This window comes from Tarenaya hassleriana, unplaced genomic scaffold, assembly GCF_000463585.1.
Source record: "Tarenaya hassleriana unplaced genomic scaffold, ASM46358v1 Cleome59, whole genome shotgun sequence".
Taxonomy (NCBI): Eukaryota; Viridiplantae; Streptophyta; class Magnoliopsida; order Brassicales; family Cleomaceae; genus Tarenaya; species Tarenaya hassleriana.
In genome coordinates, this window is record NW_010968415.1 from 590,356 (window position 1) to 605,931 (window position 15,576).

The following is a 15,576-nucleotide window of genomic DNA, read 5'->3' on the forward strand; positions in this document are numbered from 1 at the left end:
TCTTCCGATGATATTGGATCCTCGGGACAAGTTTCTAAAGTGCAACGATAGAATCCGAGTGTATGGCGTGTGAGGAATGAGGATGCATTCGATAGCACCGAGGCGTATACGGTAAGAAAGGATGAGAAACAAACCGGAAGAACATCTCGAATGACTCCCACATCGGTATCCTCTCCAGCCTTGTGCACTTCTACCAGAATATCAGGCATAAACCACGCTTCGGCATCTCCACCTGTAATTCTCACGGTACGTAAGCTAAGAAGAAACCCGCAAAAAAATAAAAGGAGAAATTTTGGGTATGAAAACATTGGGTGGATGAATAAGAGAGACTACCGATAACAGGGGACATGACATCAAGACCGGTTCCAGGAGTCATAGGTTGTCCTCCTGGAGTGCGGGGCAAGTAAGATGCCGAGTTTGGCGTCATGGGTTGCCCGTGCGTAGATGGAAGATAAGGACTCGGGGCATTGGCTGCGTGAGAAAGAAACGTGAGGACATCGGCCAAAGCAAGAACGGAAAAAAAGAAAACACCGGCTTGCAAGGAAGTGACAAATACCATAGGCGGAACTGTTGTCCCTTGGTGTCCCGGCATCACTGTAACTACCGCTAGGGGTACTAGCCCATCCGGAGCCAGGTGTCGGTGCTTCATAGGCTCGAGAAGGAGGACTTCCGGGCTGGAAAAGAGAAACAATTACAACATAACCGAGAGACATAGAATTCACTGGTGGCCAGGACTTGGATGAAACCTTACCTGATACTGAGGGCTTGTTCCCCATGACGCCGGATTCCCTTCTTCCCAGTTACTATCCCTAAAAATATACCACCACCCAATTTATTTCTCTGATTAGGTAATAAACACTAGTAGAGATTCTTCAACAAAATGCATGCCATTATCAGAATGCTGAATATTATTTGTTTTCTAGCCACATGAGACTAATACATCATGTAAAGCTTGGGGAATAGTACACAAAACCAACATCTGAAAAATAAAGATGGAAGAAAAGAAGTATTACCTATGTGGACTCATGGGCGTGTATGGGTTCCAAGCTCTATCACGCATGGGGGTTCTCATCCCATCATGGATCGGTGTAGCTGTTAATTTTTCAAAGTATATTTTACAAACGGGATAAGATTTAAAAAAGACGAAACCAGATAAAGAAACATCCGAGTCTCTAGACTCTGCAAGAGTTTGAGAAAACCGAACCTCCAGAATCCCGCATCGGAGTCATATATGGATGAAGAGGTGTCCGAGAAGGATGCATAGGCGTTTCACTTCCCATACCATACCGAGATGTGTCTCTGCACAGAAGGGACAAACGATATTATCGCTTTCCCGTTTGATAAATTATGGAATAACCACCGGCAACAAAAAAGGATTTGAATATTATTTTACCTCATCGGTGTCACAACCACGTTATCCGATATTGCATTCCGGTCAACTGCAAATGCAAATACAGTTAGAATGCATAAAGAAACACATAAAAAAACTAGGTCAGGAGAAGTCAAATAGATAGCATTACCTATCACAACTCTCATCTGAGACTCGAGTTCCACCCGTACTGACGGGCCTTTGACTTCCACTACACGACCCCTATATCCCTTGTGAGGACCCAGTCGGATTTTCACGGTGGTACCCACCAACGCATCATGACCCCCTCTTCCTCCTCTATGTCTCCCTCCCGCTGCAAATTCAAAATACAGTTCAAAATTACAAGAAACTGTAGCAGTAAATTTATCGTGCACATGAACATTTCACAGTGCTAAAACTTAGAACAAAGCAGGGACTGTTTTTAAAAAAAAATAGAAGAAATATCAACTGATATTAACCAATAGAACTTTCTAATGGTAACAAAGATGATATCAGGAAATCTGAACATACAGTTATATCCCATGCCTCCTCGTTGAGATCTCCTAGGAGATTGGGGCACTGGGGCCGGTGTCTTGAAAGTGCCAAACCTTGACATGGAATCACCCTAGTAAAGAAGTTAATAAGACCGGTAATTTTATTGCCGTATATAAACAAAAAAATAATCAGACAGAAAAGAAAGGCTTACATTTCTATCAGTACCGGGACGTGGTGCTCCAACAACAACACATGACGTACATTTAGCGCAGATAAATCCAGCATGCTCAAGGTGATGACGGTCATTTATAAATAAGATCCCTTTATAAATATGCATCACTGGACCTTGCTTACCCTATTAAACACAAATAAACTAGTGTAAGACCAGCACACAGGAATGTTAATTCACAGGTAAACAAAAAATGGTCACTGACTTTGCTAGGACCCTCAATGACTCTGACAACATCTTTCACGGAGACGGTATTTTTGTATCGATCTTGTGCATCGGATTTCCTCTCAATTTTGCACTTGATTTCTCTGAGTTTGACAAGAACGATCTCCGGTCTCTCTGCGACCCCTTTAAGAACCTTAAAGAGCAAACAGAATTAGAGAACATTCCAAACAAAAAGATACGATCACACAAGTTATAGCACTTTACCTGGAAAGCTTCGCTTTCCAGTCGTATGATTACCCCAAAGCTCAGATTACTGCATCAAGAAATTAGAATTCTCATACATCTGTGAATGACAAAGATACATCACTTAAAACTGGGTCTCTACTTACTCCAGAAGCACAAGGTCATGGATTTCATAGTCTCCTATTTTGGTAGCACCTGTTGTCACTTCTGAGCTCTCAACAACATGATCAGCAAACACCCGGACCTGAAAATATAATCCTCGTTTGATTTATTTTCTTTTTTTGATAGCAAATTTGTTCATGAGTTGCACAAAATATGGCTTACATCTTCTTTTGTTGTATCAGACAGAATGATAAGCACATGCTGGTCAACTTTGATAACCATGCCGGTCGCTCCTTCATGGGTGCCAGAAACAACCTTCACATGATTTCCAGGTTCGAAGTATTTACAAAGGTCTCTCTCGTTTAAAGCAATGGTTTTCTGCAACACAAGAATCACACACAACCTTTTTTACTGGCTCAAGAATTTTAAAAGCATCTAAAAGGTGAATCCTGGAGCATGAATGCTTACAGGGAGGCCTTTCATTTCTGGTCTGATATGAACATTCTCTTCATCCACTTTCTCAACCCATCCTTTCAAATTTTTTAGATCACCCCTGATGACAACAACTGCATCACCCTTCATGAAATGCCCCTTCTTTCTGTTTGCAAATAAAGTTGACAGACTAGCAATGTCGCTCTCCCCATTTTCACTCGGTTTATTGAATTTTTCAAGCTCATCAAAACTCGGTGTAACATTCTGGGCAGTTATTGACTTCATCGACACTGTTTTGTACAGGAAACCATCTTTGAATTGCATGCCACCAATATTTTCGAAGTATTCGCCAGTAATTGGATCCCTCCGGCGCTCGACAGGAATGTGCAATTCCCTAAAATTTTGACACAGAAAACCCATCACCAAAAAAAAAATCTTCTCTACAACATTTGCTCCTCAAAATTACTGAATGGTGTAAAGGAAGAAGTACCTCGCCTCATCAATATTCATGAAACGGGGAGGTGGAACAAAGGCTTTTTTCTTTGCAACTTCTCTCCCTTCCTGCATATACCCAACGTGCACAAATAATTGAATAGTTTAGACATCTAAAGCAATATCTAAAACTCTTACATATGCAAGAATGTTCATTGTCATTCAAAGTAACATACTGTAACTCTGGTCAGTAAGACATATTTAGCAAACAGTAATAACACGATATATCCTCCATAAGAATGGAAAGATGCCATACCAACTTATTAGCCAGAGCCTGCATATCGACCCTCGGGATCAACTTCACCGTGACCCTCTGACGCACATTATCTACATCAACAACCTGTAAAAGATCATCTCAGTGAGATTCAGGGATTTTGTCATATAAAGAACAGAGGAAACTGGACCATACCTTAGCAAGATCCCCTTTATATGTTCCAATCTTCATTCTAACCCAGGTATCTCGTGATAGATCAATTGCTTTGCTTTCAACAGAGAGAACATCCGTCATTTCTCTTATAGGAACAAGTAAAATCTTTTGACTATGATAAATATTCCGCATTCCCTTGATGGCCTAAACCACATGTAAGCAAACCAATGTAACATATCAAATTACCTTAACACTGATGAAACACCGTGCTAGGCTCATAAAAAAAAATCATATGCATGAGGGAAAGCAGAAAATACCTCTTTCACATGAGCTTCTTTATCTGCTTCAACATATATATAGTTTTTCAGATGATCAAGTGCAATAACAGACCTGATCGGCAAATCTGATCCTCTATCAATGAATTTTTGCATAAGACAAACAGCAACCTCCCTTTCACGGCCAATCTGATATTGGAAATTCCCAATTGAAGAGAATCAACACTAAGGAATACAAATAAGCTTTTGATAGGAAATGGAATAAGCATGGAGAAACGAGACTTCCAATTTTGAAGCCTAAAAATGTAAAATACCTACCACACATTTCACCATCCACAATTTCGGATCACGGACCGACGGCAAAAGAGCCTGTTGCTCAACATCAGTGGCCTCCTCATCATATTCCGCATGATGCCTAGAATACCTCTCTTGAATCCTCCTTTCAAGATCTTCAACATCCTCTTCGTTTTCTTCACGAGAAAGAAACCTACGATCATGAAGTCGTCTACCAACACCTTCATCAGGTATGTCGGCTCCACCATCCACTATGAAATCTGCAATTAAAATAAAACATGATATTTACTAGCAGTAAGCAGCAAACTCGACAGATCAAGAGAACATACAAAGTAAGAAGCAAACCTGACAGATTACGAGTGAAAGACTACGGTCTATAGCAAATAATACTCCATTATATACTGGAAGTTTTTCACGTGACTGAAAACAAGCTTTGCTTGCCAAGAGATCGGAATGCAATACTGCTTTGAATCCTCAAAGTACCCATGTGAAAAAGAAACAATCTTGACATGAAAAACACATAATTCAAAACTGCATCGATAGCCCAGAACCAAGAATCTCAACAATTACTACTCGGGGTAACCTAATCACTTAGCCCACCATTAATCCTTAGGTTCAAGCTCAAACAAGCACAGTAAAGTCCTCGAGTTCATATCTAATGAAAACCAAAAAGCAAGGAGGTCGAAGTTAACTGAGAAGTGAAAGTTCTAAAATCAAAAGAACTCGACAGAAGAAAGTTCAAATTCCCCTTACCATCCTCTCCTTCTTCTTCTTCCTCTTCCTCATCGTCATCCACCTGGGCCTCTTCATCCAAAAATATGGAAGCCGAAGTCTTCTTCTTCTTCTTATTTCCCCTTGCTCCACGACCTCCATAATCATCATCTTCATCTTCCTCCTCCTCGGAATCCTCCTCCGCATAGTCATCGATGAAACCCGATCTCGTCCGCTTCCGCCTCGAACTTCCTCCTCGGCCTCCTCGCTCCTCCTCTTCCTCCTCCTCCTCGTCTAACTCCGCCGCAGCGTCCTCTTCATCGTACTCATCAACATATTCATCATCGTCTCTGTGACGAGCCATGGCTTTTGTTCACAGAACTAGGGTTCCGATTCGGTATATGCAAGGACCAAAAAATCTTGATCTCCCTCTCAATCTCTGCGAGCGGAAGAACCCTAGAAATCTCTTCTACCGAAAGGTAGAATGGTAAGGGTGGGGTAGACCATTTTTTCGAAGAGATGATTTTGCAAAAGCTTTAGATACAAACGGCACGAGAACTGCACCCGAGTTCTGGTTTCGCAGATCTAAAAAGCCGACTTCTTAAAATGATGTCGTTTACATGCACTAACTTGGGCCGAACGGGCTTTGGTGTTCTCCGATGAAAACAATAATATCCAATAGAAACTTCACTAGTTTGTCCAAACAATTGAATATAAGGTGTAATTATATTTTTTTTTTATAATTTTATCTCAAATATGGTCTTCAATGGTAATAGTTTATTTTAGGTTTTTGGTTTTTATAGTTTTTACAGTTTTTAAAAAACTTGATTGGTAGAAATAATATTTTAGATTTTAGTTTTTGATTTTATATTTAAAAATTACGAAAAGAGTTTTTAGTATTAAAACAAAAATAATATTTATTAATATTAATAATAACAATATAAGATGTGTACAATATATATTTTGACTAATAAAATTTGAAAAATAATTTATAATTAATTTTTTAATAAAAATAAAAAACTAATAAAAAATTCTTAAAATCTATAAAAGAGTGATTTTTGGTTTTCACGTTAGTTTTTTAAAAAATTTATTTTCCAAAAACTGAAAATAAAAAAAAATCATGACCGGAGATTTTTTAGGTTTTTGACTTTCAAAAATTGGAAAAATCACTTCCAATCAAAGCCTTTATTGATAAAATAAATTGATAAATCATTAAAAATAAGAATAAATTAAATTTGTTTCAGTATTTAATTTTTCAAAATCTAATTTAAAAAGGTAATATTTAGTTTTATCATAATTTATTCATAATCAATATATTATAAATGATAAATCAACAAAATTTATTTAAAATAAAAAATAAATTTTTAAAAAATTAATTGCATTTAAAATAACAATCAATTCTTTTCTCATTTAATCTTATAATAATTTCTATATTATATATTATATAATTATAAATACAGTACAATTATATTTTTTTATATAGACTTTTAATCGAACATTTTAACCACATAAATCGATTAAAACAATAAAATTTATTAATAAATATTTAAATTTACCCAATTTCTTCTCACCATTTTATTAAAAAATAAAATTTATTATTTAGTATTATCATAATTTTTTATAATTAATGTGTTACAGATGATAAATTAATAAATTTTATTTAAAATAATAATAATTTTTATTAAAATAAAATATATTTAAAATAAAAATAAATTCTTTTCTCATTTAATTTTATAATAATTTGTTCATAATTATCTATTTACAATATAAATTATTTGTTTGATATAGAAAAAATATATCTATAACATTAAATTATTATAAAATTATTAGTATATTATCTATATAAAAAAGTAAAGTTGTGAAATAATAAAAAAAATCGTATATAAATACTCGAACTTTTACAAAAATCTCAAATAAATACTTCAACTATAAAATTCTCAGATAAATACATGACCTTTTAAAAAATCATAAAGGGATAATCCCAAAAAAAACACTAAACTTTTCAATTTTGACAAAAAAACACCGAACTTTTTTTTTTTGTCAAATAAACACCAAACTTTTTTAATGAAACAAAAAAATACCTGAACTCGTTGTCGATTGACAAATTAGACAAAATTTGCTGATGTGGCATTCGAAAGTGTAAACGTGGCGTCTGAGAAGTTATTTTGCTTGGCCACGTTGGATTACACGTCAGAATCAATTGACACGTAGACAAAATCGGTTAAATAATTCGGTATGGAATAAACCGGTGCAGCGAACCAATTTAATGAAAGAAACCCTAAATTGGCTCATTTATACCAAAAATCGAATTGGAGATGTAAAATCCCTAACATCATCGACAAAGCTCTCCTCTTCCACCAAAATCCCAGATTTTCTGAGAAATCTCTTCTTCCGCTTCAACAGAGAAATTTTGCATCCCGAAAACCTCTCTTCTTCACTCTCTTCTTGGAGTTTCGCATCGCTTTATAGGAGAGAGGAACAGAGACACGTCGACATTTTGCTGCAGAGGAGCTTGGATAGGTTCTTCTCCAGGTAAGTATTTCGTGTTTGAGTTAGAAAATAGGTGTTTGGGTACTTGGGTAGACATTATTTGCGCGAAAATTTTGCTTCGATTTGAGATGTTTCTTCTGTCTAAGTCGATTTTCTGATTTAGGGTTCGATTGAATACTTGTAATGGAGGAACGAGATGATTTGTCAGATGATCAGAGTGAAGAGCAGAGTAGTTCTGAGGAGTGTGATAGTGTGGAGAATAATAATGTTGATGATAATAATGATAGTTGTTGGCATGATAATGAAGGAATAGACGATCAGTTATTCCAAGTTGATGAAATGAGGCAAAATCAGGATAATGTGATAGATGAGGATTATGTGAATGATGATGGTTATCCTTCCACTCCAATGAATACAGAAGATGAGTGGAATCATTTTGATATCGACATGAAGCAAGAGAAGGGATCGATAATAGAACCATCCAAAGTTACAGAACTTTGTGTTGGTAAAATGTTTAATTCTAGTGCTGATGTTAAAGCTGCATTGCTTCAGTATGTGTTGTCGAAAAAGTTTAACGTGAAGTTAGATAGGAGTGAAAGTAAGAAATTGATAGCGGTTTGTACTCATGAAGGCTGTCAATGGAGATTTTATTGTTCAGTTGATGTAACATTGGACAAATGGGTTATCAAGACTTATTACCCTCACCACAGTCATATCCCAAATGGAAAGGCAAAGATGTTGAAGATGAGACAGATTGCCAACATGTTTGTAGACAAGTTAAGAAGAAACCCTGGTTATACGGCAGCTGATATACAATATGATTTGCAAACTGAGTACAATTTGACAGTACGGAAGACTATATGTTATAAGGCTCGTCGTATAAGGTTGGGAATCGTCATGGAAGATCAAAAAGTTCAGTTTGGTAAGCTGTGGGATTATGAGGCAGAACTGCACAGATCCAATCCTAACATAACAACAGAAATTTGCACCAAGACTGAGCGTGGAAATCAAGTGTTTGACAAGTTCTATATTTGTTTCGAGGTGCTAAGAGAGGCATGGAAACAATATTGTCATCCTGTGATACGCTTGGATGGGTGTTTTTTGAGATGGAGTTTGAAAGGAGAGTTGCTAACAGCGGTTGGCATGGATGGTAATAACCGTATATATCCAATCGTATGGGCAGTGGTACGTGGAGAAGATATCCATTCATGGAATTGGTTTGTGAAGAAATTGAAGACAGATTTATGTCTTGGTGAAGGATGTAATGTGACCATAATATCCGATAAGCAAAAGGGATTGTTTAATGCTGTTTCCAATGAATGACCGCTTTGTGAGCACCGCATGTGTGCACGTCATACTTATGCCAATTTGAAGAGAAAATTCAAGGACATTGAATTGAAGAACTTATTTTGGGGCACTGCAAATAACTATCATAAAGGTTAGTAAATTTGTTTCTAAATGTTTGCCTTTGTCATTTGTACATTTTTCATTATACTAATACATGTATCTTTTTGTTTGCCATGAAGGTGATTATGAGCGGTATATGCAGGAGATAAAAGACATAAACCCAGCGGCATTTGAGGTCTTAATTGCCAATGACCCAAAACATTGGTGCAAGGCATTTTTCCGAACACAATCACATTGCGAAGATGTTAACAACAATTTTTCGGAGAGTTTCGATATGTCTATAAAAGCTGCTCGACTACGTCCCTTGATTGACATGCTCGAAATGATTCGGAGGCAAACTATGCAACGGATAGCACAAAGATTAAGAGAGGTCAAGGTATGTAAGACATACCTCACTTCACATGCTATGAAAGAGTTAGCTAAAAATCAGAATGACACACGTTTTTGCATATCAATACCGAGTGGGTATGGGAAATATGAGGTGATGGAGTCAGGGATAAGTTATTCATTGGATCTTTCTTCACGGAGTTGCCCTTGTCGGAAGTGGGATTTGACGGGTATTCCATGTAAGCATGGACTATGTATTATCAATAACCGATGAGAGGATGCTGTAAAGTACGTGTCTGACTATTTCTCGAGCAGAAGATTGGAACTGTTGTATGAACAGAATATAATGCCTGTCAATGGAGAACCATTTTGGGTAAAAACTCTGAAAGATCCAATAGGCGTTCCCAAAAAGAGAAAGTTGCCTGGTCGACCAAGGAAGTTTAGCCGAATAAAATCTGCTCATGAGTCTCCATCAAATCGGGGAAAGCTTACACGACATGGAAGACAAATGACGTGTAGTCAATGCAAACAGGTTGGACATAATGCAAAAACATGTAGAAATGAACCTGTTCAACATTATGGTCCTAAGCGCGGAAGGGGAAGACCAAAAAAAATGAAGGTACGTTGTCAAATCCTGTTTTGGTTCATGTAAATACATTTTAGCTTAATGTTGTTTCTTTCTTGCTGTTAGGATGTCGAAGAAGCAAGTTCAAGTGCACCACCACGACGTGTACAACGTCGAGTTGGAGGTACTAATTCTGAAGTCCGCCACACACATTCGGTTGAAGGTGCAATTCTGTAAACTTTTGTATTACTATTTGTCTTCGTCTTTTGCTTAATCATGTAACTAATTATGAAGTGCGTTCATATGTAGGTTCTTCGGCACCGACATAATTAAGTCAGACCGTGCAATCAGTGCAATCTGAGCCCATTCGAGTCCAATCCACATCTGTTCAACGACGACGGGGTTATACTAAAATGCAGATTATGCGAGGACGGGGGAGACCTTTTGCTATACCAAGACCAATTGTTGCGAGGACCAATAACAATGATAAGTAGTCAAGAATGGTGGTTGATGTTTTTTGGATGTGTTGACATGAAACACAAGTAATCAGCAGTTTGTTTTTTTTGGGATGTTTTGCCGTGAAAGACAATTAATCGGTAGTTCGTTTTTTGAGTGTTTGTCTTCGCAATATTGTTTTTGGGACGTGTAATGTACTCAGAAAGTTTGTATTTTGAATGTTTTGTTGTAAAAGACATTCTCAGGAAATATGTATTTTGGATATTTTGAATGTTTGAGACAAAATTAAGTTTACGGCTATATTTTTCCTTAACAAAGAGGGTAAAGTCTAATTAATACTTCATCCATCAATATAATCTGATACATCCTTAGTACAACATTCATCAACTTACTATAATGTCTAATAAATGCATCTTAATACAACATATTAATCAAAACACATAATACATAGTCTGATACATTCTTAGTAAAACACATTCATCAACTTAGTACAACATTCATCAACTTACTCCAATGTCTGATCAATCAGACATAAGCTAACCCATAGTAATATATAACTACAGAAACTATAACGATGATGAACATCACCAATTTCTGAGTTATCTGTTGTTAACCTTTGATTACTTCGATCTTGGAATCAATATTTTGTAGCTTCTTTTGCAGACTTTCAATTTCTTCTATTAGAGCTTCGTCGACCCATTTAAAAACGTGGTTAGAGGATCCCTAAAACATAAACAAAAATTTCAATTATCTTTATACAATCTGAACTTAACACTTCAAAATTGTTTTATATCAATAAAATCCAACCATTTACCTCTTGTGAAACACACGTATAAAATAGACGTCCTGGATTTTTTTCCGTTTTCGATGTCAATATTGAAACCTCACTTCCACACTCACATTGCTGCGGAATACCCTTCACTACACTTATCCTCTTTTTTTTTTTCAACCTGAACTCGCATTCGAGTTTGCCTCGCTCATAAAACTCATTTTGGATCTGGTTTTTTCAACCTACAACACATCAACCGATGATTTATCAACTAATAACTCAAATTTTCATCCGCATGTATTCCATCAGAAAGAGAGTATACCTGGAACCGAGCTAAGATTTACACCCACACATTCACCAACCATAACAATTTGTTACCCAGCTCGATAATGGCAGAAAAAAAAAACAAAAGACCCGAAAACAGTGAAAACAAAAGAGAATGAACTTACACCCGAGCTCGAACAAGAGAAGTACAAGATGGAGAGATCGCTCAGCAGGGAGAGTTTCAGTTATAGCAGGACTGAAGGAGAAGACAAGTCTACTTGTCTGATCTCCGAGGTTCACTCGTCGAAGGTTGAGTCACAACCGGCAGTGAATCAGGTTGAACGTCTTCAACTTGTTTACTCGGCTCAGCGTCTACTTGCAGCTCTCGATCTTCCTCAAGTTCGATCCTACTCCCACTGACTCTTTTGGCCTCGACAATAATCTTTTATTGTAGATTCTTATCGGAATCATTCGAATTGTCGGAGTTTGTTGTCGTCAACAACCGCCGCCCCCAACAATCTTAGTTCGATTCATGGTTAACACGAGGCAAACTTCTCGGATAAGTGCCTAAATCTCTTTTAAATTTCGGTCTAAAACCTCACACGAAAACAACTTGGTTAAAAAAAACAAAAGTTTGATTTTAGTCCAATAAACTTAGCCCAATTGAATTTAAGGTCCCATGGATTCAAATGTTGCTCCTGAAAATGAGATTTCTGCTGTGAATACCGGTGCTGTGAACCCGGTTGAGAATCCTCAATCAGCGGAGGTTACGAACCCCCTTAGTCATGATGCTGGCACAAATATGAATAATCAAGTGCCTGATACGTGTGTATCGAGTCTAGAATTTATAACCCGATTCACAACTCACCGCAGGGATTCGAATCGTCGTAACACGAGGTCGAACGCAAGGACCGGTAGCTAAGTCTAAATCCTAATCGAAACTAAATCGAAGCAAGCAAGTAGAAGTGATGGTGGAAGTATATGGAAAGAATAGAAAATAAGGGAATAAAGCAATAAAAACGTGTAAGCTAGCAATCTAAGATGACCGTGGGTGTCGAGACCGTATTCGCGTGTATGGGTATATGCTAAGCATGCGAGAATCACAATATTGAATTTGTATTCGGGAATCGTCAAACAACAAAGATAGAGAAATCACCTCCCGGCATATAACTCACTATCTAAAGTTTTCTAAATCCATATTCCTATGTGATTTATCAAACTAGATGCATGAAGAACGCTGTTATCAACCCTAGATCGATCAAACCATATTCCTATGTGAATAATACGATCTATTCTATCGATTTCGATCCGAAACTAAACCCATATTCCTATGTAGTTAAGAATCTAAAACAACTGATCAAGGGGTCAGCAAACATCAATTGACATGAAGTGCAAATCGATAAAACCGAAACAAATCCAAATCGCAACCAAGTTAGGGTTCAAACATACCCAAAACACAAACGAATCCCTAACCCACAACCATGGATCTACTCACGATTCATGGAAAAACACAGAATAAAATTGGAAACAGAAACTAAAGAGGGAGAAGAAAGGCTCATGTCGACAGCAAAGCGATCTTCACGTTCCAACTCTCCTTCTTCTTTCCGAAATTCTGTAAACTCTTATTTCTCTCACCAAAGCTCTCCAAAGTCTGTCTGCTCCTCTTGGACGTCTGTATGCTCTTTTTATAAACCCTAGGCGGCGCTCCTGAAGTCTTATTCCCATTCAAACTCTGAAAATTCGAATCTGGGGTTTTTCTGGGTTTTGACTCAGACCGAGTCAAAACTCTGACTCGACCGAATCAAAACGAGATCTAAACAGTTTCGGCCCAACCCAGTTTTCTGACTCGGGCATTCTGACTCGGGCATATTGACTCGTGCATTCTGACTCAGATGTTCTGACTCGGTCTCTTCGTAACAGGTTTGGAATGAACCATCTTCAGCATGTTGACTCGGTCCACTTTCCACAGTTGACTCTAGTCGAGTTAAGATAGGGAGTCCTTGATGCATTTCATCTTTTTAGCTCCAGATCGCTCCCGTTTCAGTCCAAATCTCATCCAAGACCTGTAATCCTATAAAAACACAACCAAACCGAGTTTCGTAGCCTAACACGCCTGTAATGTCTACAAATGAATGCGATCCTCATATAAATCCTATAAAATCGTCCTGGAAATATAGAGAGAATTAGGAGTTTATCAGTGCCCAACATTGCAAACGTTGTTATCCCACCAGGAATACCTTCGGTTGTTACGAACTCTGAAAATCAGACAATTCCTGTTGTGTCAATCGGCCCGGCTGAGAGACCGGAATAATTTAAGGGTCAAAATTTCAAACGTTGGTAATAAAAGATGTTGTTTTTCTTAACACAACTTAAGTTGTCACGGTACCTCACTGAGGAGGAACCAATCCCAGAGGAGGGCAACCCTCAATCTCTAGCTAGTTGCAAACGATGGAAACATAACAGTTTTATGTGTTGGAACTTTGTGCTGAACGGTTTGGATTATTCATTGTATGGAGTTTTCTCCAAATATGTTACATCCAAGCAACTTTGGAAAGCGATTGATCATAAGTATCGGGTTGAAGAGGCTAGTCAAGGGCGAATGGTGGTAGCCAAGCTCCTAAACTACCGCATGGTAGATACAAGGAGTGTTGTGGAACAAGTAGATAAATTACAAATCATCTTCCATAACTTGGCAGGAGAAGGTATCATGGTGAATGAATGGTTCCAGGTGGCAACTCTGATTGAGAAATTGCCTCCATCCTGGACGAGCTTCAAGAATGCAAAAACCTAAGGACATGTCTTTGAAGGATCTACATTGCCCTGTGAGGATTCGACAAGAATTTCAACCTATTCTAAAAATGAATGGGCAGTTTGGATCCAAGACAAACGTCATTGAGACGACTAAGGCAAAAAGGAGTCAAAAGCGGAAGACTGACAAGAATGTCAAGCTTATCAACTCCAAGAAGTTCAAGGGGGATTACTACGTCTGTGGCAAAACTGGACATCTGGCGAAGGATTGTTATCATCGCAAGGAAGGTGGCCAGAAGAGAAATGGGAATAAGACCCAAGCCCATGTAGCTGAAGCAGAAGATGGTGCATCTGACTTCGTAACAGTTGTGTCAGAAGTGAACATGGTCGGAGATAATCCGAAAGAATGGTGGATTGACACTGGAGTAACCCGCCACATCTGTGCTAACAGATGGATGTTCATCACTTACCACATTGTCACAGGAGGAAGTTGTTATATGGAAAACTCTGTTGCATCCAAAGTAGAAGGCAATGGTTCAGTCATTCTGATGGAAAGAAATTGACACTCACTGAGGTTCTTCATGTACCAGACATTCGCAAAAACCTGCTCTCTGGATCTATGATGGCAAAGAAAGGGTTTAAACTAGTTTTTGAATCTGAGAGAGTTGTAGTGTCCAAAAGCAGTGAATACCTTGGCATAGGTTATCTAGGAAATGAGATATTCAAGATGAATGTAAAGACCATTTGTAACACCAATGCGGCAAATAATGTAACTGCTAATGAGATTAATAAAGCTTATACTTCTTCTACTTACTTGAATGAGTCAAGTTTATGGCATGGTAGATTAGGACATGTGAATCTTAAGTCTTTGCAAAGATTAATGTTTTTTAATCTACTGCCTAAATTTAAATTAGACAAATTAAAGACCATAAATGTGAAGTCTGCGTTGAAGCGAAATTTGCCAAATCTTCGTTTAAAACAATTCAACGAAGTACTGGACATTTGGAATTAATACATACAGATGTATGTGATTTAATATTCATACAAACCAGAGGTGGAAAAAAGTACTTCATTACTTTTATTGATGATTGTACTCGATATTGTTATCTCTACTTAATGAGAGGTAAAGGTGAAGCAAAAGAGATTTTTAATCTCTATAAAACTGAAGTTGAAAATCAACTTGGTAGGAAAATCAAAGCTTTGAGAAGCGATAGAGGAGGTGAATATGAATTGTCTTTTGCACAATTGTGCACAGATCATGGCATCATCCATCAAACTACAGCTCCTTATACGCCAGAACAGAACGACATTGCTGAACGCAAAAATAGGACACTGAAGGAAATGATGAACGTCATGTTAATAAGTTTTGGATCTCCTCATAACTTGTGGGGGGGGGG

At 37.6% G+C, this 15,576-nt stretch overlaps 1 protein-coding gene across 1 annotated transcript in view; it reads right to left on the minus strand.

Moving 5' to 3' along the window:
• Positions 1-5,730, minus strand: part of LOC104798874 (putative transcription elongation factor SPT5 homolog 1) — a 6,408-nt gene extending 678 nt beyond the window's left edge. Inside the window, exons 1-21 of the mRNA XM_010521093.1 lie at positions 5,196-5,730; positions 4,467-4,702; positions 4,191-4,337; positions 3,916-4,077; positions 3,763-3,846; positions 3,505-3,575; positions 3,051-3,408; positions 2,805-2,960; positions 2,627-2,724; positions 2,502-2,550; positions 2,278-2,430; positions 2,055-2,198; positions 1,880-1,973; positions 1,521-1,682; positions 1,394-1,439; positions 1,205-1,299; positions 1,014-1,092; positions 752-809; positions 557-674; positions 334-471; positions 135-232 (exon numbers count right to left, since the gene is read on the minus strand). Coding sequence (XP_010519395.1) covers positions 135-232; positions 334-471; positions 557-674; positions 752-809; positions 1,014-1,092; positions 1,205-1,299; positions 1,394-1,439; positions 1,521-1,682; positions 1,880-1,973; positions 2,055-2,198; positions 2,278-2,430; positions 2,502-2,550; positions 2,627-2,724; positions 2,805-2,960; positions 3,051-3,408; positions 3,505-3,575; positions 3,763-3,846; positions 3,916-4,077; positions 4,191-4,337; positions 4,467-4,702; positions 5,196-5,517 — 2,868 coding nt within the window. The 5' untranslated portion in view covers positions 5,518-5,730. The remainder of the gene's footprint in view (positions 1-134; positions 233-333; positions 472-556; positions 675-751; positions 810-1,013; positions 1,093-1,204; positions 1,300-1,393; positions 1,440-1,520; positions 1,683-1,879; positions 1,974-2,054; positions 2,199-2,277; positions 2,431-2,501; positions 2,551-2,626; positions 2,725-2,804; positions 2,961-3,050; positions 3,409-3,504; positions 3,576-3,762; positions 3,847-3,915; positions 4,078-4,190; positions 4,338-4,466; positions 4,703-5,195) is intronic.
• Positions 5,731-15,576: the final 9,846 nt, after the last annotated feature.